Below are 26,684 nucleotides of genomic sequence, written 5' to 3'. Positions count from 1 at the left end.
TGAATGTTCCATTTCTCTGAGTCACATTTGTCTACTGCAAGCATTCACATTTCACTGGGAAATGAAGCCACATTTCAGTGGCTGCTCTGTGGAACTACATAATAGCAAATATTACCATTTCCCTCCCAATGACTCCAGCTGACAGTGAGGCATGGAATTACGCTCCACGACTACTCTTCAAATACATTTCGGCTTCGCTGCAAATAAACACTTCATCAAATCAGCCATTACGACATCACACAACGAGTTAAGGATTTTATTTTAAATTAAGGATTTTTCTTTTTTTGTGAAATGTCAAATACACTGTAGAGTGGATTCTGCTTAACCTTATTGTGAAGTGCAAATGCATGTTCATATTATGCATTATTCCTCTTAAAACTGATAGTTCCTGCATTCTGGATGCTCATGGTCAATAACATTTCAGCCACAGTAAAATATACACAATATAGTAACAGGTTTGATGCAAAACAGCTCTTATGATCACTATACACCAGACTATTAATCTTACTCTACATGTCAATGACTAGCAGAAGTACCACTTTTCTGAACAAAATGTTTGTTAAAAACTAACAAGCATAGAGTCCACCCCAATCCCACTCCTAAACATAACTGACATTGAGGCGAAAGCATACCGTATTAAAACGTACAATTTAGATGTACAAATGTGGTAACACTTTATTTTAAGGACCACAACTGGTTGCTTGTTGCCAAGCATATTACTAGCATATATATTGTATTGAACTAGCTGTTTATTAGTACTTATAAAGCACACATTAAAGCCTTATTCTGCATGACCATATTTTAGATCCCTTAATCCTTCCCCATACTTAAACTTAACAGCTACTTTACTAACTATTAATAAGCAGCAAATTAGGAGTTTATTGAGGCAAATGTTGTAGTTAAAGAATTAGTTCACTTCCAGAATAACAATTTCCTGATTATTTTACTCACCTCCATGTCATCCAAGACGAATGTCTGTCTTTCTTAAGTCGAAAAGAAATGAAGGTTTCTGAGGAAAACATTCCAGGATTTTTTCTCTATATAGTGGACTTCAATGGGGATCAGCGGGTCAAAGGTCCAAATTGCAGTTTCAATGCAGCTTCAAAGAGCTCTACATGATCCCACTCAAGGAATAAGGGTCTTGTCTAGCAAAATGAATTGTCACTTTCTCTTTTTAACCACAAATGCTCATCTTGCACTAGCTCTGCGTCCACAACTTCACGCATTACAAAGCAATATTGAGAAAGGTCACACGTGATGTGGCCGGAAGTACCGACCCAGAGTTTACAAAGCAAACATGCAAAGAAAGTCAAATGCCCTTTACAAAAAAGGTAAAAACAACGATGTTGGACAATTTTGAGTTTTTTGCCTTACCCTACTTTTTCAAACCGGAGTACACCGACGGGGAACTAACCATGTTTAACTTTTCCAATGTGATCATGTTTATGCGTAAAGTTGTGGTGCGTGCATCGCAGAGCTAGAGATAGACAAGCATAGATTTTAACAGACAGAGTGAAAAAATGTTGACGTTTATAATGTGAAGAATTTCCTTTTCCTTTTTAGGTACAATGGGGAACCATCTTCTGACCAACCCTGTGCTGCAAACCCGTACAGGAACCTCTCCGTACAACACCCTGCTGGCTGAGACATTTACCCCGCCCTCACCTGGGGTCTTCAACTCTACTGGTAAGTGTGGATAAACCTTATTTTGTATCACAAATCACAAATTAAATCACTTTAATATATTAATTGTTTATCATGTAGTGTTTCAGAACTCAGTGCTCAAATTTGCCAGGATGCAGCCTAAAGTTGTATTTCATTGATCAAAGGTAGCTCGTTTCGTAGCTTAAGAGTCTCAGACAAAGTTGATATCCAAAAGAAACTTAACTTCTGAACTTTTTAGCTATGAATGAGTGTCCTCTAAACAATAAAAATTCCCCAGCAATGTTTTTTTTAATTATTATTATTGTATATGCAGTTTCTGCTACAGTGTGTGATTGTCACCGATGGTATACACGTGCTGCGATTTGTGCACTCTCGTGCATATGCTGTGTGTGTGTAGGTCTGAGTGTCTCCCTCTGCGTGTGAGTTTACACCCTGTCGGTCTGTCAGTGTGATTCAGGGGGGTGGACAGAGGCTGACCATCTGGTCAGCGTTTCAATCCCTCCTGCTGGAAAGACAGACCAGAGCATCGATTAAAGCTAGGGCTGAAGTTGAGTGACTGACAGCGGAGCGAGAAAGGAGAGCGATCCCGGGAGATTCGACACAGAGTATCGGCATGGCTGTGTCCGTGCCGCACACACATACGGCCCAAGCTTTTGCTCTCTCTCGAGAGAGAAAGATAGCTGCGGTTCCCATGTCAGTGGGGTGAAATTTAAGACAGCGTCTCTGTTGAATATTTTAAACGTTCCCTCTCTGTGTAATGTGTCAGGCTGACGGTGCGCCACTCGGCTCAGCTCGGCTGAGAGGACATTTTTAGAATGCTTATGGAGAGGAAGTAGGAGGAGGGCCTCATTAGAATGTCTAATTACTCTCTCTCTGCACAGAGGAGCGTTGATTAAAATCATACCGGGCATTAATATTTAAACCCCCGCACGCCTTGGTCTGCGCCGCCACACGCATCTCCTGCGTTCAATACACGCTGACGAGTTAAAAGAATATCACAACATCTCTGGTGTGTGAAAGGGCGCGTGAAATAAACATCGTCTTGACTTTATGAGGTTGAAGTGTGAATAACGTCTCGCCGAATAATGACCGTGCCAAAACCAAACAATGAAGCTCTGTTTCTAAACTCCCCAAACTAAAGAATGAGGGGCTGTTCCTAAGATCCTAACTGCCAAGACTAAATGAGTGAGATACTGATCTGAAACTCCTCAGTCCACAGAATCAGACACTACCCCACAACTAAACTATGTAGTTTTGCTGTTTTCATACTTTATCTAGTGCGTAGAATGTTAAAAACTCATTCACATAAATTGTGCTTTTACTCATCGATGTCCATTGTTGTATCTTTATGGCTCTTTATAGAGTTCCTAAGTGTGGCATTTGTTATGCCAACGGTAATTTAGTGAGGATTTCAGGTAGAAACATATCATTGATCACTTTTGTTGTCTTTCTTTTGTCTCGCTTTGCCCTCACATGGCCTCACCATGGATCCACAGGAACTTTCCGTGACCCAAGTAAGACTCTTTTCCCTTTCAGGTTTATGGCTATTTTCAGTGTTTTATAGGCTAATTTTGCAGAATGATAACCTCTTCACGTGTGCAGCGAAGCCTGTGCTTCTATGTACACAATTTACGTCCCTGGTAATAACTTGCCTCTGTCCATAAGCCTATTAATCTTGTGATGGAAGTTGCGTTCCCCATTATTGATTTAATCCTGGATTCTGTTGCTGTGAATCCCCGTCTTGATTAAAATAGGTAATGAAGTGCTCACTTCTCCCACCTCTTTTTCATTTGCTTACCACCTCTCATTTGCTCTCTCTTTTAACAGAGAGCACGCTGTCTAAGAACCGAGATCACGGAGGCATGGAGACGCTACCTCTGAACGGGAACTTCAACAACAGCTATTCTCTGCGTAGCGTCGGGGGTTCAGGCGCTCCCGGGGGCAGCTGTGACTTCCTGGGAGGCGGAGGTGGAGACAGCCCCCCTCCCCTGCTCAACCCCCGTGGTTCTGAAACTCTCGGCGGCATACGGAGAAACCTCTCGGACGCAGCGGCGTTCGAGAAGATGATCATATCTGAACTTGTGCACAATAATCTTCGAGGCGGTGGAGGGGCTGGGGGTGGTGACAGAACGTGTGGCAGCCTGGTGAGAGGACACGGGCATATGGGAATGGGGCGGGGTGGAGGCGGGGCAGAGCCGGTGATAGGCATGGAGGACGATGAAGACTTTCGTTCGAGAGAAGCACGTCAGCGCACACCGCAAGACGTGGAACTGCTGTACAAGGCTCTGGAGGAGCCCCTGCTACTGCAACGCGCCCAGTCCGTGCTCTACCAAAGTGACCCTGATGAGTCAGAAAGCTACACTGCTGACCTGACCGAGAGTTTGGGCCACAGCGGTCACAGCGGCCAAAGTGCGGCAGGCCAAGGCCACAACGGAGCTCCCGATTCGCCCGCGCGGGACTCTCTCTACACCAGCATCACCAATCTGCGAGATTCACCCTACCCCGACAGCAGCCCAGAGCCGCTAGAGGTGGTTCCGCGCTCGGCCCAGCCTCCGGAGGAGCTGTACTACAGCTCGGGTCGGCCCGCCATAGGCTCCCGCGGAGCTCCCATGCAGACCTTTTACCAGGCTCCGCCAAGGAGACCGAGCACTGAAGCCCACCCCGCCCCTGAGCCCCCTCACAGCGAGGGAGATGGACAGATGCAGTTGGTCACAAGCCTGTGACCACGAGGAAGAGGTGGAGGAGGAAGAGTGCCACAGGGTCTGATGCAAAGTGCCGACGGCGGTGATGGACTCCTCTCCTGTCTCTGACGCCCTCCTTATGTCTGGTTGCCTTTTTGCTCTTTCATTTGTTTTGAAGTAAGAGGTAAGGAAAGCCTAAACAGGGAGAGCGACAGAGAGGTTTGTCTCCATGGCAGCAGGCTCTCTGAAGTGCTGTGTAACCACTCTGCTCTCTCATCAGCATCATTTTCTCCTCCCTCCTCACGCACACACATAGAGAAACAGCGAGTCCAACTATCTGCCTTCTCTCAATGGACGTCTCTGCCTTCAGCTCTCTCTGCTCCAGAAATATCGTCAAACTTCACACCAGGCTTCTATTTTTGTGTTTTATTTCAAGTCATATCTTTAAAATGTTACTTTTGCGTAACTCCTTACCTTCGCTTTCCTTTCTCTGTCTTTCTCCATCATTATTTGATGAGAGCTGTTAAGTGAGGAAATGGGGGTATGCCATTATACTGCAAGTGACAAAAATCTCTCTGAAAGCTCTTCAGTGTTGCCAAAAATAACTGTTTTTGAGCCAGGACACAAACTGGAATCTACACACACGCACACACACACACACACTCACAGAAGTGCTTGTTACTGAACATCAAGAGTGTGAACATATGCTGATGAAAAAGGAAAACAAGGACTATTGTTCAGACACAGGTAGCGGGAAGCTGCCTCAGTGGAGTTGCCTTTATTTCTCTCTCTGAACTGACTATTCTGTATAGAACAACCACAGAGACCGGGAATGGGGGGGTGACGTTAGGACACAACCCCGTTGTCAGCTGGGTCGTTTGAAGCCTCTCGGCCATGGGACCTCTCGTGAATGAAACTCTGTAGGGTTTCGTCTCTGATCCACAGATGGGGGGTGGATTAAGGACTGAACCTGCTCTCCGAATCACTGATGGATGTTGTAGGTGGACGTGCTGTATCACCTGTGTTATTGTGGCTAGAAGAATTTTTTTGCTACCGCTCCAGCCATTCTTCGAGTCCGACCTCTGTACATACGAACCACACAAACGCGAAAGCAAGTCTTACTCTACTCATCTCCTGTACATAGAAGAACAAAAGCAACAAAAAAGTATCAAATACTATGAAAAACAGTTCTTGTACTGCAACAGAAATCGAAAATAAAAATGTTTTGAAGTTTGTGACCTGAACACCAAGCCAGTCTCTCCCTCTCTCTTTCTTTCGCTCTCTCCGGCCCTCGTTCGGTCCTGCCCTGGGGCACCCGCGCTGCCAGGAAATCTAATTGTCTGCCAAGAGACAGCGAGAGAGAGACAGAGAGACAGAAAGAGAAGGATTTTACATACAAACGAGATAAATCCTGGCACAATTTTTATGTAATATAACCCATTACATTGTTGGTAATGTTTGACCTTCAACATTCCCAGACAGGAACCGCTTGACATGAATGAAAGGGGAATACACTGTGCCTCAGGGGCGCACTGGTGCATTATGGGTTGATTGACAGCAGCCATAATGTAGTGTTGGTTATATTTTATCTGGAAGATGTAATAGATATCAGATGACTAGATGAATAGAATATAAGATATTTAGGTGAAAAAATAAAAATAATTGGGGGGCACATTCGGAAAATTTTCAGTCGCAAACCCTAGATTGTATTTGACTGTTTTTACATACCAATATCAGCTGTTGTTTCTGAACCTGGTGTGACAGTTGATTTACGATTTGTATGTGTATGTCTGAACGTGAACATTTGGATGCCTGCGAACCAGAGGACGTATGTGTGTGAGTGTGTATCTCAGAGGCTATTTTTACTGGGTTAGATGGACCCGCATTAGAAGAACAGGAAGCAGAGTAAATCTATATCTATATAAGAGCTCAGTATAAGCTTCCATCTAAAAGACTTTGTTAAAGGTATTTTAAATGTTGTTTTTTTGCCAGTCAGGTACAATGGAAACAGAGGTTGAAAACAAAAAAAACTAAACAGAATTAGCATTCATTGAGCGACAGGAACATCTGACCAATGTGGTTTAGAATCCCCATATGCAAATGAGCTGCATAGCCTATTGAACAAAAGAGAGGTATTCATGAGTGCTCCGCCCCTCTGAAGTCTGCTCAATCTTCAAGTCTTTCATGTCTGATGTTTTATTTATTAATATTTATTTGTCTGTTTTGATTATTTATGCACATATTCATTTATTCAGTGTGGTTTTCATTCTGTGTACAGAGCATATGTGAGGGTGACGAGAGTGTGCTATATTTCGAAGAGCATACTAGTGTACTACTATTGCTGGAGTATATACTGTGTATTTTTTGCACAGTATGCAAATTTTCTCCTGAATTACCTAGTTAACTTTGCCAGAAGGAGTGGTAAACAACAAAGGCTGAATTCGAAATGGCACAGTAATCTTAAAATTTCTTCCATAATAAGAAATATTAAGAACGGAATGCTAGTAAATAGAATTCAGTCGGATTATTGTGTTCCATAATTCAAGGTGGTTTACTTGACTTTCCATTTCCAATGTGATGGATGAACCGAAAATATTGTCCGCTATTTAAATTTTTTAAATCAGATTGGACTGCCAAAAAATACACTGTATACTATGCAGTAAGTAATAAGCTAGTATGCCATTCCAAACATAGCCATAAAAAGAAAGAGATAGAGCAGGAGTGAGTATTAATGTTATTGTCAGAGGAAGAGGTGATGTCAAAACTACACAAGTCTGCTGCACCCACTGTCAATGTGGAGAACATTGTGCATCCTGAATCAACATCCTATCATTCAATCCAAGCACCATCTGCACTCTCTCTTTCTCTATCTCTCACCCCAGTAAGTCTTCAAAGGGGACGTGTGTGCAATGCATTGCATGGTAACTTGTACTGATTGACACAGGGTCAGTATGTTCGCCGGTGTGCTGGCCAGTAGGTGGTTAGTACATCCGGCCCTATATTTAGCCCGAGGCATGTATGATCAGCTTTTCTTTAAAGCAATGACCTGAACATTTTTTCCCTTGCTTTTGTTGCAAAAATGTTCCATGTTGATGAGTAGGACCAGCTTCAACTGGTCAGCAGGTTTGACCGTTTGAATGTATTGTCATACACCATTGTGAACTGGCTCTTAGAGCTTAGGATGCTCTCTAAGGAGATCTGCTCCTGACTCATGGCCCTCTGCCCACCTGGCACCACACCGCTGCTGTTTTACCCCCTTATACCCCGCTGCACCGGCCCGCGGGAGAGGCTGTTTACCTCTCTCCCTCCATCCCTGGAGACGTCCGATGTGCGTCACGTTTTGTGCATCTCTCCTTTTCGTGCCCTTGCTCGGTTTTATTTCCCATCTACTCTTCTTCCGCGTTCAGCGTTCTCTCCATTCCCATTTAGCTCACCAAAATGTTTTTACATGGCTTTCCTAGCTGAGCATTAATGTGGGAAGATTTGTTATGTTAGTCAAAGGCTTTGTTTACATGGGACTGAAGGGATAATATAGTACAGTGTTGAATATGGTGATAATGACAGTGATTATGCGCCGTAGTAAACTGCTAGACTAAAGCCTGCTCCGAGGGACTGCTACCACCTCCAAAATCCCCATACAACCCCTGATTATCATAATAATACTAAGAGCTATAATCTAGCGGAGTCAACCCGCCATGCTCCCGCTCTCTGGGTTTCTCCCTTTGTCTTTCCCCCCTCTCGCTCTTTGAGAGCACTTGTGTTCGCTGTTCTTTAGATATGAAAGGAGTCACCCTGATCCGCTCTCCATATCGGCCTCGTTTTCATGTCTTCACATTCAAATGGAAAGGCAAAGAGTGCATGAGTAGACCAGATGACTAGGCCCAGACAGAATCTGCTGCTTTTTTCCTCATTTTTATGCGGAATGAGTTAAAAAAAATGATAAAATGTGTTCAGTTCAGCTCAGAGTGCTACACTTTTATTGGGAGCTGAATTAAATTTTCCAAAATATGAAAAGAACCCCTGAAATCGCTTGACGAATACAGTTTTTCTTTTTCCTTTTGACATAGGATGTTCCGTCTGGATATAACCTCCCATTTTTATAAAACCACTAGCCTTTAGTTTATATTACTCAGCAACCATGATTATCTGACAGGTGGAATTAGAACAGGGGTAGGCAAGTTCAGTCCTAGAGAGACACTGTCCTGCAGATTTCACCTCCAACCCTGAAGAAACCTCACCTGCCTGTAGCCTTAGTATTCCTGAAGACACTGATTAACTTGTTTAGGTGTGTTTGATAAGGGTTGGAGCTAAACTCTATGGCACAGCCATTATCTAAGGCCCAAACTTCCCTATCCCTGAATTAGGAGGAGGGACCTTCCAATTCTAGAGTAGAAGTGTCCAAATCTGCTTCTGGAGATCTACCTACCTGCAGATTTATGCTCCATCGCTTTTCCAACACATCTGTTCTCCTAAAGATCTTAATTAGCTGGTTCAAGTGTATTGGATCAGGGTTGGAGCTGAACTTTGCAGGAAAGAAGTTTGACAGTAGTGGTGTCCAAACTCTGTCCTAGAGAGCTGCTGTCCAGCAGAGTTCACCTTCAACCCTGAAGAAACCTCACTTGCCTATAGCCTTAGTAATCCTGAAGACATCATTATCATGATTAGCTTGTTCAGATGTGTTTGATTAGGGTTGGAACTAAACTCTGCAGGACAGCGACTATCTAAGGCCAAAACTTGCCTAACCCTGAATTAGGAGGAACTTTCCAATTCTAAAGTAGTTCCATCCCTGCTCCAACAGAACTGTCTGTAATTATCAAGTGCTCCTTCCTGCAGAAAGGAAGATCTACAGCAGGGGAGTTCAAACTTGGTCCTGGAGGGCCACTGTCCTGCAGACTTTAGCTCCAACCTTAATTAAACATACCTGCCTGGAAGTTTTTAGTATACCTAGTAAGAAATGGATTCCTGCTAAACTCTGCAGGACAGTGGCCATTTAGGAGCAGGACTGGACACCCCTGATCTACAGGATCAGGTTCTTTGATTGGACAAAAATGAGTACATGCCCATGAGTAAAGGATGAGTCTCCAGTATATTTGGTTGGTTTTCCCAGTATATCTTCTAAAAGTTCAATGTTTAGGAGCACAGAACTACTTGACGTAGACAAAAATGTCATGGGGTCTTTAATAATGGAAGTACTGGAGATTGGCATGTGTTACAATTCTGCAGAAATCTTACATTTTCCATAAGCGCAGATTCTGTATGGGCCTGTGAGGCCAAGAGGAACTATGAAAGGTCCTCTTTCCAGGCACCTGTCTCTTGTCCCTCTCCACATAGGTGCCATCGCACGGGCCTGCACTCCTGTGATCTGACAGTCTGTCACCTTGCTGTCAACCCAATCCTCAGCTGGGGCTTGGCACCAGAGAGTCCAAGTCGTGACCTCTGATCACGAGCCATCCCCCTTCTGTAGCACAGGAGCTTCGCTTTTAGAGCCACATGTTGACTTGATGTCCAGATAGTAGGATAGATTTAATAAAGAGAGAGAGGGGAGAGATGACCAAGTCATTCACTGCTGTCAAACAACATGAACCATCAGCCCTGGGCAAAGCACCCCACCTGCTCGGCCACACCGCGACTGACAGGCAAGGAAAGCCCCTGGAGTTAAATGACATGTTTTATTGGGATCCCTCAGACGCAGAGCGATCAACACCTTCCTGTAACATGGAAGCATTTTAACACCACCACAGTCACCGAACGAAGGACAATCCTGACAGAGCTCACTTACACCCTTTTCCATCAAAATGGTGCTTGTGTTAGAAGGATGTGTGAACGTCTTTTACAACTGGCCCACATTTCTAAAGACTTAAGAGCTCAACAAAGATGTACCTAACTGTTACAAACAAGCAAACAGTGCTTCTGCGACTTTCAAGTTGCGGTCACATTTACCTTCGCAAAATTTCACAGGCAATATCCACTCGTTTCAATAGGAATTGGTGCAGTTGTGAATTTTGCATAAGAACAGATTTAGATTTAGTTTTTCAGGTCAATTTACTTTTGAACCAACAGAATAGTCCTTTGAAAGTGACTTCTGTGTGAGGGGTACTTTTTGCCAGTGGTGTTTTTTTTTTGGAGTGGTGGAAATTTTGTTGACCACACATTCAGGGCCAGATTTACTAACAGCTTGCGCCAACGCAAACCGCCTTTTGGCGTTAAAATAATACTGTCAGGATTTACTAAAGACGCGCACAATTTACGCTTTTGTGAAATTGCGCTCTAACGCTAATTTGCCGTTAAGTAAAACTGGTCCTTAGTCTTGTAATTTTGAGAGCATATTTTACCATCCATAAATTCTGCATCTTTATCATGAACTGGCTATTATGTAAAGGAAATTATTTTAAATAATTGATTATTTAATATTATTTCATAATATATCAATTCTAACAAAAAAATATTTCATTATTTTACACATACAATATTTGTAAATTAAAGCAATAAGCTACAAGACACCATGCACTACATGAAGCAGAGTGCCTAAAATTCCTTTAACCGTGGTAAAATTGCTGTAAAGCACAGGCAATATGATTAAAGATAAATAGGTATAATAATTAGTTCAGATTATTATGCTTAATAATATAGTTTAGTTCAATGCAATAATCTGAGTGCAAGAGTATCAGCATTTTACAACAAAGTTGAAACTATGGGTTTCAGAAAAATCATTTTATTTCAGATTGACAGGGAAATTACAATTATTATAAGCTTTTAAGCATGAGATTTAAGGGGCAGTTGTGGAGCCAAGAAACGCCTTTTTTTCTTCAAAGGAAATGTGTGGATTGGGCCAGATTGGGCACCAGCACTGTGTCGGTGGAAAAGGGGTAACTGTCACTAACAGAGAGGGAACAGGCACAGAGCTGTTAAACCGACATCTACATGCTAATAATGTAGTATTATTTGGTCTCTTGGAGAGTGTCTGTGCTAGAAACAGCACCTGTACTGTAGTTTTGAGAATATGTTAGGTTGTGACATGAGCCCAGTGGGGAGGTTCATGCCGTTAACTGTTAACCAGCTGTCTGTCAGTCTTTAACAATGGCTCGGTCAGGCAGGGTTACACCAGAACACAGAGCTCTGGGTAAAACAGACTCCCAAAACAGTGTTTCTACATTGATCACAAAACACTAACATGTGAGTCGTGCCTGAGCTGTGTAGTTTTTTTGTACTCAGTACAGAGGATGTAAAGAACAGTTGTTTTAAGTTACAAGTTTAAGTTTGACCAATCTGAAGCAAGCTGTGGTTTGTTTTGTAGCTTCTTTCAGGCATGCCTTTGACTGTATGTTTGCATTTTAACTATGTTTGACCCAAAGGAGCCGTGTGGGCCAACATTCAGCAGATGGGTGGGTGTAAACCGGTCTTTTAGAAGATTCACCACTTATCATACAAACAAGTTTCTTTAAGAAACACCCAGTGATTTAGTTCAGCATTGTGTTCATTTCTTGTCAGGGTTTGTAGGCTTTTGAGAAAGGGGGCAAGGATAAAATCACCCTTGAATGTATTAGGCCGCCTTGAGTTGGACTATCATAAAAGTACATCGTTGTGATCGCACAGTATTAGACAATGTATAAGATGAGAATCAAACATTGGAGAAACAAGTTGTAGTCATCAAAGGCCAGGGTAATGATTCTGTCATTAAGGTTACGTATCTTTTTTTCGTTCTGAACTCATTGTTTTACTTTGAACAACTTTTTGATTCAATTATGATGCTCGGGTCCCGTGTAACAGGAGGGTTAATGTGATTTCCTGTTTTTATTGAAGAAGAATATGTGTTTTATTTCTCACCGTCATTGCTTTGACAGCTGTTTGGGCCAAAGGGGATGGTTTTATGTAAGCGTTTGCGTCATTGCAGGTCAGTACGACCCTGTATCAGCACATATTAATAAAAAATTACTAAAACCGAACATTGGTCATTTCATGTCTTTGTCGGGCCAAAAATCACACACTCAATTTACAAATTAATATTCAGCTGTGTTATCTTTCTCCACCAATTTTCCTTAATGGTTATGCAAATTGCTTAAATTAATGGGACCATATTCTACATTTTTTTTTTTACATTTCTTTTATTATTTACCTCTGCGCTTATACTGTCAAAGTTTCTTGCACAAAAACATATGTAATTAAGTTTTGCATGACTATTTTCCAACCTCTGTGACCTTTAGAATTACACGGACAGTTTTGATTATGCTGTACCTTGGTTATATAGGAACTTGCCATAAATGTGCTTTTACTGTTCCTCATAAAATGATGCAGTAACTCAAGTTTTTACTTGCACAAAACATTAATTTTACTGTAAGATATAATGTAATGTTGAACCATTTACTTTGGAGAAATTTAGCAGTACATCACTGGCTCACCAATAGATCCTCTGCAGTGAATGGGTGCCGTCTGAACGTGAGTCAGAACAGCTGATAATAACATAACAATAATCCACAAGTAATCCACACAACTCCAGCAAATCATTTAATGTCTTATGAAACAAAAAGCTGCGTTTGTAATAAATCTGCCAAAGGCGTTTTAACTTTAAACTGTAAATTCAAGCTAAAATACAAATCAATAATCCATATAACGCTTCTTTAATTTAAAGAAGCCCATCCCTGTTGTCTTCTCACATCAAAATCCACTAAAATGTTTGTTTAGAACTATTTTGGACTGTTTTTGCTTGTAAATGGTGCTTAATCTGTGCATATTCCGACAAGACAACATTTTGTGCTGGAGAAAGCAATATTATTGATGGGGGACTCAATTTTTATGAGATGGATTTGTTTGGCTTTTCACTTCACAAGATGTTAATTTACAGATTTAAGGCATTTGGATTACTTGTGGATTATTGTGATGTTTTTATCAGCTGTTTAGACTCTAATTCTGACGGAACCCATTCACTGCAGAGGATCCATTGGTGATCAAATGATGTAATGCTAAATTTCTTCAAATCTGTTTAGATGAAGAAACAAGATGAAGAAACAAACTCATCTACAGTGCCTTGCAAAAGTATTCATACCCTTTCATTTTTTCACGTTGCAGCATTATGTTAAACTGCTTTAAATTACTTTTTTTCCGCATCAATCTACACTCCCTACTCCATAATGGCAAAGCACAAAACAGGTTTGTAACAACTTTGCAAATTTATTAGAAATAAAAAACTGAACAGATCCCGTTGCATAAGTATTCATAGCCTTTTCTGGGACACTCGAATTTAGCTCAGGAGCATTCATATTGCTTCTAGATGTTACTACACTTTGAGTGGAGTTAAACTGTGGCAAATTCATTTGAATGAGTATGATTTAGAAAGGCACATCCCTCTCAGAAAAGGTCTAACAGCTGAAAATGCATATCAGAGCAAAAACCAAGTCCTGAGGTCAAGATAACTGCCTGTAGAGCTCAGAGACGTGCGTTAAGGCAATGATCTAGGGATCATAAATCAAAAATCTGCTGCATTGAAGGTTCACAGAAGCATGTAGCCTCCATTATCCATAATGGAAGACGACTGGAACAACTAGGACTCTAGAAAATGCCAGCCCCCATCCAAGCTGACAGAGCTTGAGAGGTGAAAAGGTGAGGCAAAGAATGGCAGATCATTGCCAAATGCAGATGTGCAAAGCTTGTCACATCATACCCAAAAAGACTTGAGGCTATAAAGGTGCTTCAACTATGAACTGAGTTAAGGTTAAGGGTATGAATACTAATGCAATGTACTTATTTCAGTGTTTTATTTTTAATAAATCTGTAAAAATTGCAAATCTGGTTTTTGCTTTGTCATTATTATGGTGTATGGAGTGTAAATTGATGTGGGGAAAACTAATTTAAAGCAGTTTAACATAATGCTGCAACAAAACAAAATGTGAAAAAAAAACCCGAAGGGGTATGAATACTTTTGCACTGTATATCTAGGATGCCCTGAGGGTGAGTACATTTTAAGTAAATTTTAATTTTTGGGTGAACTTTTCCTTTAAGATTGGGATCCTTCGAAAAGCTATGCAGAGATATAATGGTTACTCCGATACCAGAATCAGCGCATTCACCGTCTTTCCTGCATGTTTAAACATCAATATGACTAGTAGTGTCTTCTTCTGGGACTGAATTACTGATCTGAGTTAAGATCTTTCATGTTTCTAACTGAAACCACTATGGTTCCTTTATCCTTAAGATATTCTAAAATGATGATGTTTCTGTAATATGGCACCTTGTGTTTAGGAATAATAATTGCGTCTTACTTTCTCATTACTTCACAGCGACTAGTGAATAGGTGTTGATGTGTAAATGTGGCCAGATGTTAATTTGCTTGTAGCTCATAGCTGTGACATCACACCTTTTGAGAGTATGCATAAATTTATAAGGGAAAGCAAAGGAAATTGGGTTTTCCATGATGTGATACACTTAAAGATGATAATAACTGCCAGGTTGTTACCTGAACTATAAATGTAATTTGATTAATTACTCAAGAGCGATATACAGCCATTTACATTCATGGTAATGCTGATTGGCTGATGGCGCCACAAAAACAAACACACATTCCTAAACCTTTTAGTAGCTATTATCCTGAGCTGTGACGTCAAAGATAGCAGACAGGGAATATAACCCTCTTTATTTTATGTCAGTCTATTTCACACTTCTAGAAGCCCTCCAAAAATGAATGGGGAAAAACATCATTCACACAGTTCGTGTGTAATTCAATGTGTTTCTTTTTAATTATTTGTGAACCATTGTTTGCTTTATAATAAAATAATTGTGATTATTTTTAGGGCTGTCCATCAAACAAACAAATGCATGGACGAATCAATGAATCAGTCAATGCACCTAACATTGAACTTTCATTTAAAATCTCCAAATGAATGTAGAAACAACATAAAGACAGTATTTTAAATATGTGATATTTAATTTTGTTTAGCATTTAAGGCCAGTATCATCAATATCACTAATAATAATTGTATTGCCTCTAGTAAACTGATTTTTTTCTTCAGTTTCTAGACATAAAATGAGTAATTATTGCTATTCAACATTACAGTATAATTAAAAGCTAGCTCTAGTCTGCAAATGATCAGATTGTTTTGATTTATCATTTATAAGATAGTTGTAACAACTAATTGAAGTGTACTTAAAACAATAATTATGTAATTATAATCATCCATTATAATGCATTTTATATAGTGTATTTGTGCCATGATTCCTTTATTATGTCACCTTGTTTGTGTGGACTTTTAGTTTGTAGTTTTGCTTGTTTTTTTGTTTTTTTCCTGTTTGCCCTTGTCATTGGATTTATTGTTCCCAGCTGTGTCTTGTTTGTTAATTACCCTCTGTGTATCCATCCTATTCTTTAACACGAAAGTAAGCCCATGGGCGAGACTTCTGGTTCATTAGCTGCTGTAGGGAAATAACGAGAAGAATAACAACGTGCAGTAAACAGTAAAACTGTTTTCACTACAAACCAGTGTGCTCATAATTAAGACAATACATTAAAATAACATGGTAAGACATACCAATTTGCAATATCAAACAGCAAAACAAGCTGTTGTGTAAGTGCTAAATATAGCTGGACGTGGATGAGACCAGAAGTCAGAAAATGTACAACTGGCTGCACCCACTTAGGAAAAAAAGGTGGATATAGTTGAAGCCAAAGGTTTACATACACCTTACAGGATCTGCAAAATGGTTATTATTTTACCAAAATATAGGATCATTTATTTAGTACTGACCTGAATAAGATATTTTACATAAAAGATGTTTAAATATAGTCCACAAGAGAAAATATTAGTTGAAATTATAAAAATGACCCTGTTCAAAAGTTTACATACACTTGATTCTAAAACTGTTGTTACCTGAATTCTTTGTTTTTTTTAGCATTTTTGTGTATTTCAACCCTTTCCAACAATGACTGCATGATTTTGAGATCCATCTTTTCACACTGAGGACAACTGAGGGATTAATATGCAACTATTACAGAAGGTTCAAACACTCACTGATGCTCCAGAAGGAAACACAATGCATTAAGAGCCAGGGGTGTAAACTTTTGAACAGAGTAAAGATGTGCATTTTTCCATTTAGTACTGGCCTTCAAAAGCTACAGAAGGTACTTACATGTTTCCCAGAAGACAAAATAAGTTAAATTTACCCTGATCTTCAAATTCAAAAAGATACCCCCGGCTCTTAATGCATTGTGTTTCCTTCTTGAGCATCAGTGAACGTTTGAACCTTTGGTAATACTTGCATATGAGTCCCTCAGTTCAATTCAATTCAATTCAATTCAAGTTTATTTGTATAGCACTTTTCACAATACAAATCGTTGCAAAGCAGCTGTACAAAAATAAATAAATAAATAAATAAATCAAAAATCAAAAACACACTAATAGTAATGATTATGTGTTGCAATCGAACTTGTAGAAAAATGGTGTAGTGCTGTATGTTGTTTCAAGGCTGGCATCATCTGCGGTCCTCTGAGGGGTTGGCATCATCTCTTCTTCTGAATCCGGGCTGAATCTTGTGTAATTCCTAGTTACCACAGGATGGAATCCCGTGGCAGAAACAGAGAAACAAATAGAGAAATAATTAGCATAGCTGCTGTTCCAACCAAGCAAAAATTATATGTTTTGCCCAAGCTGAAGAATGTTGATGTGCATTTGATCAGATGTAACTGAAGTACAACGTTATAAGAAACATTACGTGAATGCTTGGCACTGAGTTGTCCTCAGTGTATAAAGATGGATCTCAATATCATACAGTCATTGTTGGAAATGGTTCAAATACAGAGAAAAGCTGAAAAACCAAAGAATTTGTGGGACCTGAAGGCTTTTTCTGAATAACAGCGGGCAGTTTAACTGTTCAGGACAAACACAGTATTAAGTGTACAGTGTGTAAAGTTTTGAACGGGGTCATTTTTATAAGCTCAACTATTATTTTCTCTTGTGAGCTATATGTAAACGTCTTTTATGTGAAATATCTTATTTAGGCCAGTACTTTATTCCTATGATTCCTCTTATTTTGGTAAAAATAATTAACATTTTGCAGATTCTGCAAGGTGTATGTAAACTTTTGACCTCAACTGTAAGCCCTTGTGTTTTCTGGTATCTTTACCTGGTCTTGTCCTTAACGACGGTTTCGTTTGGTGTTCTCATTCAGATTTTTGGGTTTACGTATTTGGTTTGTTTATTTTGTTAATAAAACTCACTTCGTACTTGGATCCAGCTCTCTTTTGTTTAAAGTTCACCCAACTTTACAATTCGGTGTTTCTGTTAAGCTCTTTCTGTTTGAATGAAAGCAGTCAGTTCATTTTCCCCACTTATTTTGTGCGTCTCTTTTCACCATAAGTCATTTCTAATTTAATATTATGGGGTTTTTTTCTTTCTTTTTTAATATACTCACTTCAGCTTGTTCATCTTCATTTGAGCTTGTTACAGCAGCAGTAGAATAACAATCGTTTGCTATGTAAGGTTTTCTCAACTCTTTCATCTGCGGTTAGTTACGAAAGGGAATTTGGGGAATTTGAGTTGTGACCCGAGAAGGACATTCTCTCCACTATATTACACCAGAACAAACACCCAAGAGAAAGGCCTTGTGTTATTACTACCATCCATTTCTTTTCATTTCTTACTTTTTCCTCTTTAAGATATGCATAACATATTAAACTACTTTTATTGTCTGAAACACAGTGGGATGGTGTTTACTCTGCATCCAAATATATTCCTCATTGTAACGCTGGAAATGAATATAACTCTTGGAGCGCTAAAGCCTGTAGTTGATTTGTTCATACGAGTGCCAGCGGGTCGTCCTATTCCACAGAATCGCTACATTTAACCTCCTTGGCGTACTTACAGAAGACGAGAATGAACCAGCCAAGCAGCCTCTATTCACTCTTACATGCTCCTCTGAACTGTGGAGATGAGACATCGCAATTCTTTTGTGCTTTTACTCAAAACAGCCCTAAAATCATGCAAATGGCAAAAAAAGAAAGAGGCTGCATAAACGGAAAGTGCTTTTGTATGCATCCAGCGCCCACTCGGGGTGCATTACAAGCCGGCCACCACACCTACCCAACTTGGAGCTGCACCAAATAAGTCCTGCTCGTCTGGACGAAACGATCACATATTTGTGAGGGTTTAAAGGCGTCGTAGAAGAAAGCTCAGACATATTTTGTGGATTGACAGAGAGATCTGTTTAAAGTCAGAGAATGAAAGAACGTTCCTCTTCACCATGCAATTGCAGATCCTGTTATGTAGCACAATATGAAGAGGCACGAGGTGAGCAGAGCTCAGTAAATTAATGAAACTAATGGGTTTCACTTTGGCACTGCTGTCTTTTGTCTGAGAGGCTCGATTTGCAGATAAAAAGCAGCACGCAGGGACGTCCATTTAAGAGGCCTATGAAAGATGCTGTCGGCGAATAAAGTGATTTTGAGAGTTTTTTTCATGCCGTGTTTTAGTCAGAGTTTATCGGAGGATGTGTTTTAGAGTATTTTGGGTTGTGTCATTACTTTTTCATGCTTCTCTCCTGAGGCCGGGCTGTGCTGTGTTTGGTCATTGTATCGTCTCTGTTACATTGAGCAGAAAGAGGCCTGAGAGCTTTTTCATTTATCATCTCATTCCGTGTTACAAGCGAAGGCCCTGATTTACTAAAGATTTGTATCTATTAATCTAGTTAGATGTGCAAAATAGTGCGCATTGTCGGTTTTTTGAGAGTTAATGAATATGTTATCTGGGCCGTACCTCTATACACGTGCAAAATACAGAGCAGTGTCAATGCAAATGGATTAAATTGTGCCCACAAAGTGATTTCGCAGGCCTGAAAGTAATTTCAGAAGCAGTAACTGCGCGTGCAAATTAATGCGGCTGAATGGCAGGTATTCATCTGATTCTCGTGGTGCGTCGCACTGCTATTTTAGCAAAATAGAGATTTGGAGAGCAGATAATAGAAGGCATAGACATATCCAGTTGTGCTCCACCACTGACACACACATTCATGTGATACGAAATTATTTCCTGTGAACTTTTAGTATTGCGCATTAGCGTTGAGCCACAATGATGGTTTGTAATTATTTTCGGTATACAGTAGGTCCATGGTGCAGTGGCTTTAGCACGTGTAAGTAATTTACATACATTACTGTATATATAAATCCTCATAGCTGAAAATCATGTTTTTTAACGAGTGCTTTCGGTTAACAGCACGGACAACATTTATCAAACAAAGCTGTCCTTTAAATAACATATTTAAATATGTTATCCCTTCAAGTATTTGCTCTTGTAGCTTATCCTATTGTGACAAAGAATTAAACTTTCGCATACATTTTGAAAGAGACCATATTACAGAAATATTATCCTTAAGTTAATGTTTTTGGACACTTATTTGCATGTTAATTGCAATTAAATGAACATTTAGATTTACATATAGTCATTTAGCAGATGCTTTTAGCCAAAGCGACTTACAAATGAGGACAATAGAAGCCAATCAAAATGAACAAAAGAGCAATAACATGTAAGTGCTGTGACATGTCTAATGCAGTAAACATAGCAAGGTTTCGAAAAATACAAAAAGAATAGAGTAGTGTTAGAAGGTCATTTTTTAAATAAACAAAAAGAAAACATGTCAAAAGAACAGAGAACGCTAAAGTTAGAGGGCCTTTTTTATGAAAATCAAAATGAAATTATATTATAGTTTGAATTCATACTAAATGCAATTAGTTGAACTTAAAAGTGCTTTTGACCCACGTAAGTAGAACTTAAGTACATACAGTTGGTGTCAAATGTTTACATACCTTGCAGAATTTGCAAAATGTTAATTATTTTACCAAAATAAGAGGGATCATGCAAAATGCATGTTATTTTTTATTTAGTACTGACTTAAATAAGATATTTCACATAAAAGACATTTACATATAGCCCACAAGAGAAAATAATAGTTGAATTTATAAAAATGCCCCCGTTCAAAAGTTTACATACACCAGATTCTTAATATTGTGTTGTTACCTAAATGATCAACAGCTGTGTTTTTTGTTTGTTTGTTTTTTCGTTTCACTCTGAGGACAGCTCAGGGACTCATATGCAACTATTACAAAAGGTTCAAACGCTTACTGATGCTTCAGAAGGAAACATGATGCATTCATTTGAAGATCAGAGTAATTTTAACTTATTTTGTCTTCTAGGAATCATGTAAGTATCTTCTGAAGGGCATTACTAAATGAAAAAAATATGATATTTGAGCAAAATAGGAAAAATGTACACATTTTCATTCTTTTCAAAAGTTTTCACCCCTTAATGCATCTTTTTTCCATCTGAAGCATCAGTAAGCTTTTGAACCTTCTGTAATAGTTGCATATGAGTCCCTCAGTGTGAAAAAGTGGATCTCAAAATCATGCAGTCATTGTTGGAAAGGCTTCAAATACAAAAAAACAAAGAATTTGTGGGATTTTTCTGAAAAACTGGGCAATTTAACTGTTCAGGACAAACAAGGGACTTGTGAACTCTCACTAAAAAAATTGCTGTGGATCATTCAAGTAACAACACAGTATTAAGAAGTATATGTAAACTTTTGAACAGGGCCAATTTTATAAATTGAACTATTACTTTTCTCTTTTTGTCAAAACTAAAAAAATAACATGCATTTTGTATGATCCCTCTTATTATTAACATTTTCTGCAAGGTTTATGTAATCTTTTGACTTCAACTGTACATATGATTTACTATGTTTGTCAGTACATCAAAATACTTCATTAAAGCATAATATATTAAAACAAAGTTTTAAATGCACTTTAAAGTGTAAGTTTTAGTTTTAAATTAGTCATAAAGTAGTCATGAAAGTACACTTTATTTTATTAATATAGTTTTTCACAAATGTCTCCGTACGTACACAGTATACATTAGTCTCACCCCAAGTCGTCACATATTGACGTTTGGTTAGGACCCCTTGGCGTCGCATTTTGACGCACAGGGTACCCCTTCAGCGTCATTTTTGGACGTGAAGGGTCCTCCACTGCTTTAAATAAAAAACCCTTGGCGTCAATAAGCTGACGGGAAAGGCACTGTGAATTTTATTGTTTAGATTAATAGATATATTGGGTAATAATATTGCCATTATTGCATATGTATTGGGGTGTTATTTTTCAATGCAAACAGTCACAACAGTTTTATTTATATTACACTATATTTACACATTTACGAGCACGTAACCCAACCCCTGCCCCTAAACCTAACCATTTGTCAATAAAACACAGATACAACAGGCAGATACAACTACAGTCACAATTTATTGAAAAAATATGAATATTTTAAGTCTTCCGAGGCAAAACGATTGATTTTTGAGAGGAACAGACTCTAGCCGTCTCTGTCCGCTGTAAAGAATTCAAAAAATGCCGCCAGACAGCAGAAGCATTACGTCAGCCTTGGTTGTGAAATTCTATTGGTTCTTGTGTGTCTCATGAACGATTACGTCATGCTAATGCTCGGGCGTATCTTTTTGAATAAGAACGTTAACGAAGTGGGATAATTTTTAGCGATTAAAACCTTATGTTTTACTTTCTTCTTCGCATAAAGATATCGTATGGCTTCAGAAGACTTGGAATGCAACACGACGTGTTTGTAATGCTTTTTTACAGCTTGTTTATGGTCAGTTTTTGCAATAAATACATGTGACTGTACTTAAATTTGCCTGTGCTTTGTATTGTTCAGAAGTGGGTAGGTTTAGGGTAGGGGTGGGTTTAGGTGCTCCAGTCAAAGTATAAATTTATATAAAATTGTTTACATTTTTACAAATGCATGCAAACCAGTAAGACAAACAAGTGAAAACAGTGGAGGACCCTTCACGTCAAAATACTACGCTAAAGGGGTAAATGCGACGCCAAGGGGTCCTGACCAAACGTCAATATGTGACGACTTGGGGTGAGACCGTGTTGCACAAGTAAATTAACTTTAACAAAATGCTACAGACCTGTTTCTGTCACATTGCATTTTGCATGTTTGTTATTCACTGTAACAAATCTGTTGCTATGGGCAATTCATTTCAATGAACCAGTTAAAAAAAAAAACACTGGTTATGAGTCATCACATAGTTTTCCCAGATGTCCCTGTGTAGCATTTTTAATATAGTTATATAGGTTATAAAGATATCACACTTCAAAGTAATTAGCTGTTATAGGTTTTTTCATTTCTTTTCTAAAGAGTAGTTTGATTGTAGCTTTAGTATTTTAAATAATGATTAGCTAATAGCTTGACAAACTAATCAAAGTATCAAATGCTTATTTACATTTACACACATTTTTCTTTACTCTGACTATTCCTGCAAAAGTATCAAGAGGTCACTATCAAAGGTTTTCAGGCACAGATAACTCACTTTTCACAAATCCACTATTAGAAAAACATGCAAAAAGAAAAGAGTATAAGACGGCACCGGAGATAATCGCTGCCCTCCACAAGAACACTGAACACAGCGTCCAGCCATTCACTGTTGTAATAGAGGATCATCAGCACACGGATGTCTCGCAATCACTGAGGGAACAGCGAAATCCGGATTATACCTGAAAGTTTCACAGGAGATTGTCAGGATTCGTGTAGGCCTGTACCGAATGTGGGTCATTCAGAATAACAACACCCCAAACACAACGGTAAATATCCGTCCAAATGGTTTCAGCATTTGAAGAACAGCCACCTTTAACCTGACTGAATGCTGAGGCATGACCCAAACTGAGCAGTTCAGACAAGACAACCTGCAAAATTGATTTAAACAGCTTTGCTGAGAGAAATGGTCTAAAATAGCAGGGGCTCACTTTTGTGCAACCCATAAAAATTATATAAATTAGGGCTGTATTAATTAATGATTAATTGTTGTTATGTCATGATTTTTAATAATTAGTTAGTGGATGACACTTAGAGCATAGTGTGTGTGAGTGTGTGTGTGTGTGTGTGTGTGTTTATGCATATATTACAATTAATATAAAGACACTTGACAGAGGAAGTGCCTCTTTACTCAATGAATAATTCAGTATAATGTGAATAATTTTTTCAGGTTTGGTGTTGATGAACGAAGTGCTGTGGGGTAGCCTACACCAGAAAAAAAAAAACTGTTCAAAAATACTGATATAGGTTAATTAGTGGCTTTGAGCAATGGTTAACAATTGTCAATTATGACAGAGAAAATTCATTAACAGTCAAAAATGGAAAAGGTGTCAAAACATCATTTTGGCCAAAAGATAATAAATCATGAAAAGTTCCGTCACATAAACACAGAGAAAAAAAAATCTTATGCTGACTGGTAAATCTTGCCTCTAACTACATTTTTTTCCAAAACTCCAAAAGCGTACCTTTACATTTTATTTAGTCTCCAGCTGAAATTAACACAAGCCACAGTAAAACAAATTCCTATTCACACAAAATATAATACAGTGACAGATTATTAATTAATAAAGACTTATTTTTGAGCACAATAGCCTATGGTATGATTTCAAAACAAATTTACCATAGTGTGTAGTTTGTAAACGAATATAGTGATGATGGTTGCATCACTTAGCCAGCTCTATATGCAGCTTTTACGATATAGTAAACTTGCTTGGTAGCCCACCTGGTACACTTGCAAAGAGCTCAGGTACGAGTCCTATGAAACTCTTACAGAAGCAAGCTAAAATGGTATGATTGCTTTTACAGCTGGGTAAAAAAAATACTGATATCTTGATTATAATCGATTCTCATTTTACTAAATGATATTGATTTTTGAATCCCAAGAACTGATTAGTCTAGCCTGTTTTCAGTTAATGAATGGAACTTTTTAGCACACCTATCCAATAAATCGCAATAAGCTTTGTTCTTTGTTAGTTTTGATATGAAACAAAGTCTCAGATTTCAAATTCTTTCCATTTTATTACAGTATTCAAACAATAAATACCATTTTGGCACTGCTCTTTGTTACTTTTGATATGAAACAAAGTCTCAGATTTCAAATTCTTTCCATTTTATTACAGTATTCAAACAATAAATACCATTTTGACACTGTGCAATGTGGAGTGACAGGCCTCTTTAGTGCCTCGGTTTAAGAGAAATGGTAGCGTGGGGCCTCATTTATAAAACCTGCATACGCTCAGATTTGATCTTAGAGTGTGCATATGCTTAAATCCACGCCAACGCTCATATTTGTAAAAAAAACAAAAAAAAAAAAACAAAGGCTTTGACTTGGAAAGATGCTTTGCGTCTTGTCAGAGTCCGAGCAGATGTACACACTTTTTTTTTGTCGGGGTACTGCAGGTTTTTGGAAATGTAAGCTGTTCCTGCAGCTCGCTGTTCTAAATGAAAGGATTTGGATGATGATGGTGATCTTTCATATGTTAATGACATTAATTAGGAGTTGTTTACAAGGCAGAGAGCTGAAACCATAAAATTGTGTGCAAGTTCAAGATTATTTGCGATTCATTGATTTCATATCTGAAAGAGATGCATATGTGCTTTTTCTGTATGAATCAACATTCGCATGTTTGAGAGATGATCGTAGGATCAAATTTAGGATTGTTTCTGCGCAACATTTTATAAATGAGGCCCCTCCCTCTTTAACCATTCATAAACATGAACGAACGTCCAAAGGTATGTTAAAAGAAAGAGTACATCTGAAATCCGTATCCTGTCTTATGTAATCACTCAAACAGTGTTTTAACAGTGGAAAGATGTCAATATAACTGCTTGCAAACAATGTCATGTTACATTACATTTACCTCAGAAAAAAACATTCGTTGACCATAAATTTGTTAATCAACTAGGAAAATTAACTCTAGAGAGGAGCATTTCACTATATATATGCACCAACATATTCATTAGAATTTTTTTTTTACTGTTTTTCACATTTGAATAAATCCATTGAGTTTTTTATGACAGCCACCATTTAAATGTTTATATTTCAAAACCCAGATAGCACACATATATCTGCAATATGTCTGTTAAAGATCGTTTGATCTGGAAAGCATCTGCTGCGTACAAACATCTGATACACTTTTAAAAATAAAGCTGCTTCACGATGCCATAGAAGAACCTTTTTGTCTAATTGTTTCCATAAAAAACCTTTAACATCTGAAGAACCTTTCTGTTTCACCAGAGGTTCTTTGTGGCAAATAAGGTTCTTCAGATTATAAAAAGGTAAGAAAGAAATGGTTCTTTGACTGAATGGTTCTTTGTGGAACCAAAATGGTTCTTCCATGGCATCGCTTGAAGAACCTTTGGAAGTCCCTTTATATTTAAGAGTGTAGATGCCTGTAAGATGTCAGATTTACATACATTCTAAATCACAAACATCTTAAATACATCTAATAGACGTCTATTTGACATCTGATAAAAAACGTCCTATAACGTATTGCAGATAAGCAAACACTCTAAAAAATATGTCTTTCAAGATGTAATGCAGACGTCAAATAGACATCTCCCAGATGTGTGTGTGCTATCAGGGAAACTGAATTGTAGTATAATAATGTAAATGTAAATGAACTTCACTGAGTGTAAATTAAAAAAAATCTGTTTGTACACAGCAAAATCCCCGGTGTTAATTTAACACTCTCAGTGTTAATTTGTGGACTCATATATACACTGCTTCAGTGTTAACTTCAACACTGCTTCAGTGTTAACTTTAACACTGAAGCCAGTGTTAAAGTTAATGAGATAATTAGGTGATTAACAAAGCGATGATTGATCATTATTGAAGACACCTGATGTTAATAAGCAGAATCCCCAAAGGAGAAAACCAACATTTTTAAGCAACCATTATAGTGGTCAATGTTTGCATTAGTTAGGCTCTTGACCCGTAAATCTTCGATATTAAGTCTTATTTGGCTGCAATAACTGGGTTATAACAGCCAGATAAGCCAAGAGCAGAAATCATCAGGAGGCATTGACTGTGCTTGACATATTATCATATAGTGACTTGAGTATTTGAGATAGGATTTCCTTACAGACTACAAGAAACTGTGAACAAAAGAGCAATCAGTTTTGGCATAATCAGACAGATGAAAAGAGTTAATTTTAATTTAGACACACAGACATGAAGAATCATTGTGAGCATCACAACAACGGTGACCATCAAAAAGCGTGTTGTAGCCAATCAGAACTCATCCATGACTCCCATCATGCATTGCGGCATGAATAAACGATGAGAGTTCAGAGTTGATCTGTTTATCTGAATATGCCTTTGTCACCATTGTTGAGATTCATGGGCTGGTTCTTGATGTCTATGTGTGCCTACATGAAACACTTTTCTAAAACAGGTTGTAAAAAAATCTTTCCAAAACAGTATAGGAAGTGCTGGATCTTCTGTGGATTGTCAAGGCTATTACAATAAGTGAAAAAAAAAACT

At 38.6% G+C, this 26,684-nt stretch overlaps 1 protein-coding gene across 1 annotated transcript in view; it reads left to right on the top strand.

Annotated features, from left to right (window-relative positions):
- adgrl1a (adhesion G protein-coupled receptor L1a) overlaps positions 1 to 12,289 on the top strand; it is a 96,462-nt gene extending 84,173 nt beyond the window's left edge. Inside the window, exons 23-25 of the mRNA XM_073829298.1 lie at positions 1,564 to 1,686; positions 3,162 to 3,179; positions 3,493 to 12,289. Of these exons, the coding sequence (XP_073685399.1) occupies positions 1,564 to 1,686; positions 3,162 to 3,179; positions 3,493 to 4,388 (1,037 nt within the window). The 3' untranslated portion in view covers positions 4,389 to 12,289. The remainder of the gene's footprint in view (positions 1 to 1,563; positions 1,687 to 3,161; positions 3,180 to 3,492) is intronic.
- Positions 12,290 to 26,684: the final 14,395 nt, after the last annotated feature.

Source organism: Garra rufa, chromosome 1, assembly GCF_049309525.1.
Source record: "Garra rufa chromosome 1, GarRuf1.0, whole genome shotgun sequence".
Classification (NCBI taxonomy): Eukaryota; Metazoa; Chordata; class Actinopteri; order Cypriniformes; family Cyprinidae; genus Garra; species Garra rufa.
This window is presented reverse-complemented; position numbering and strand designations above follow the sequence as displayed.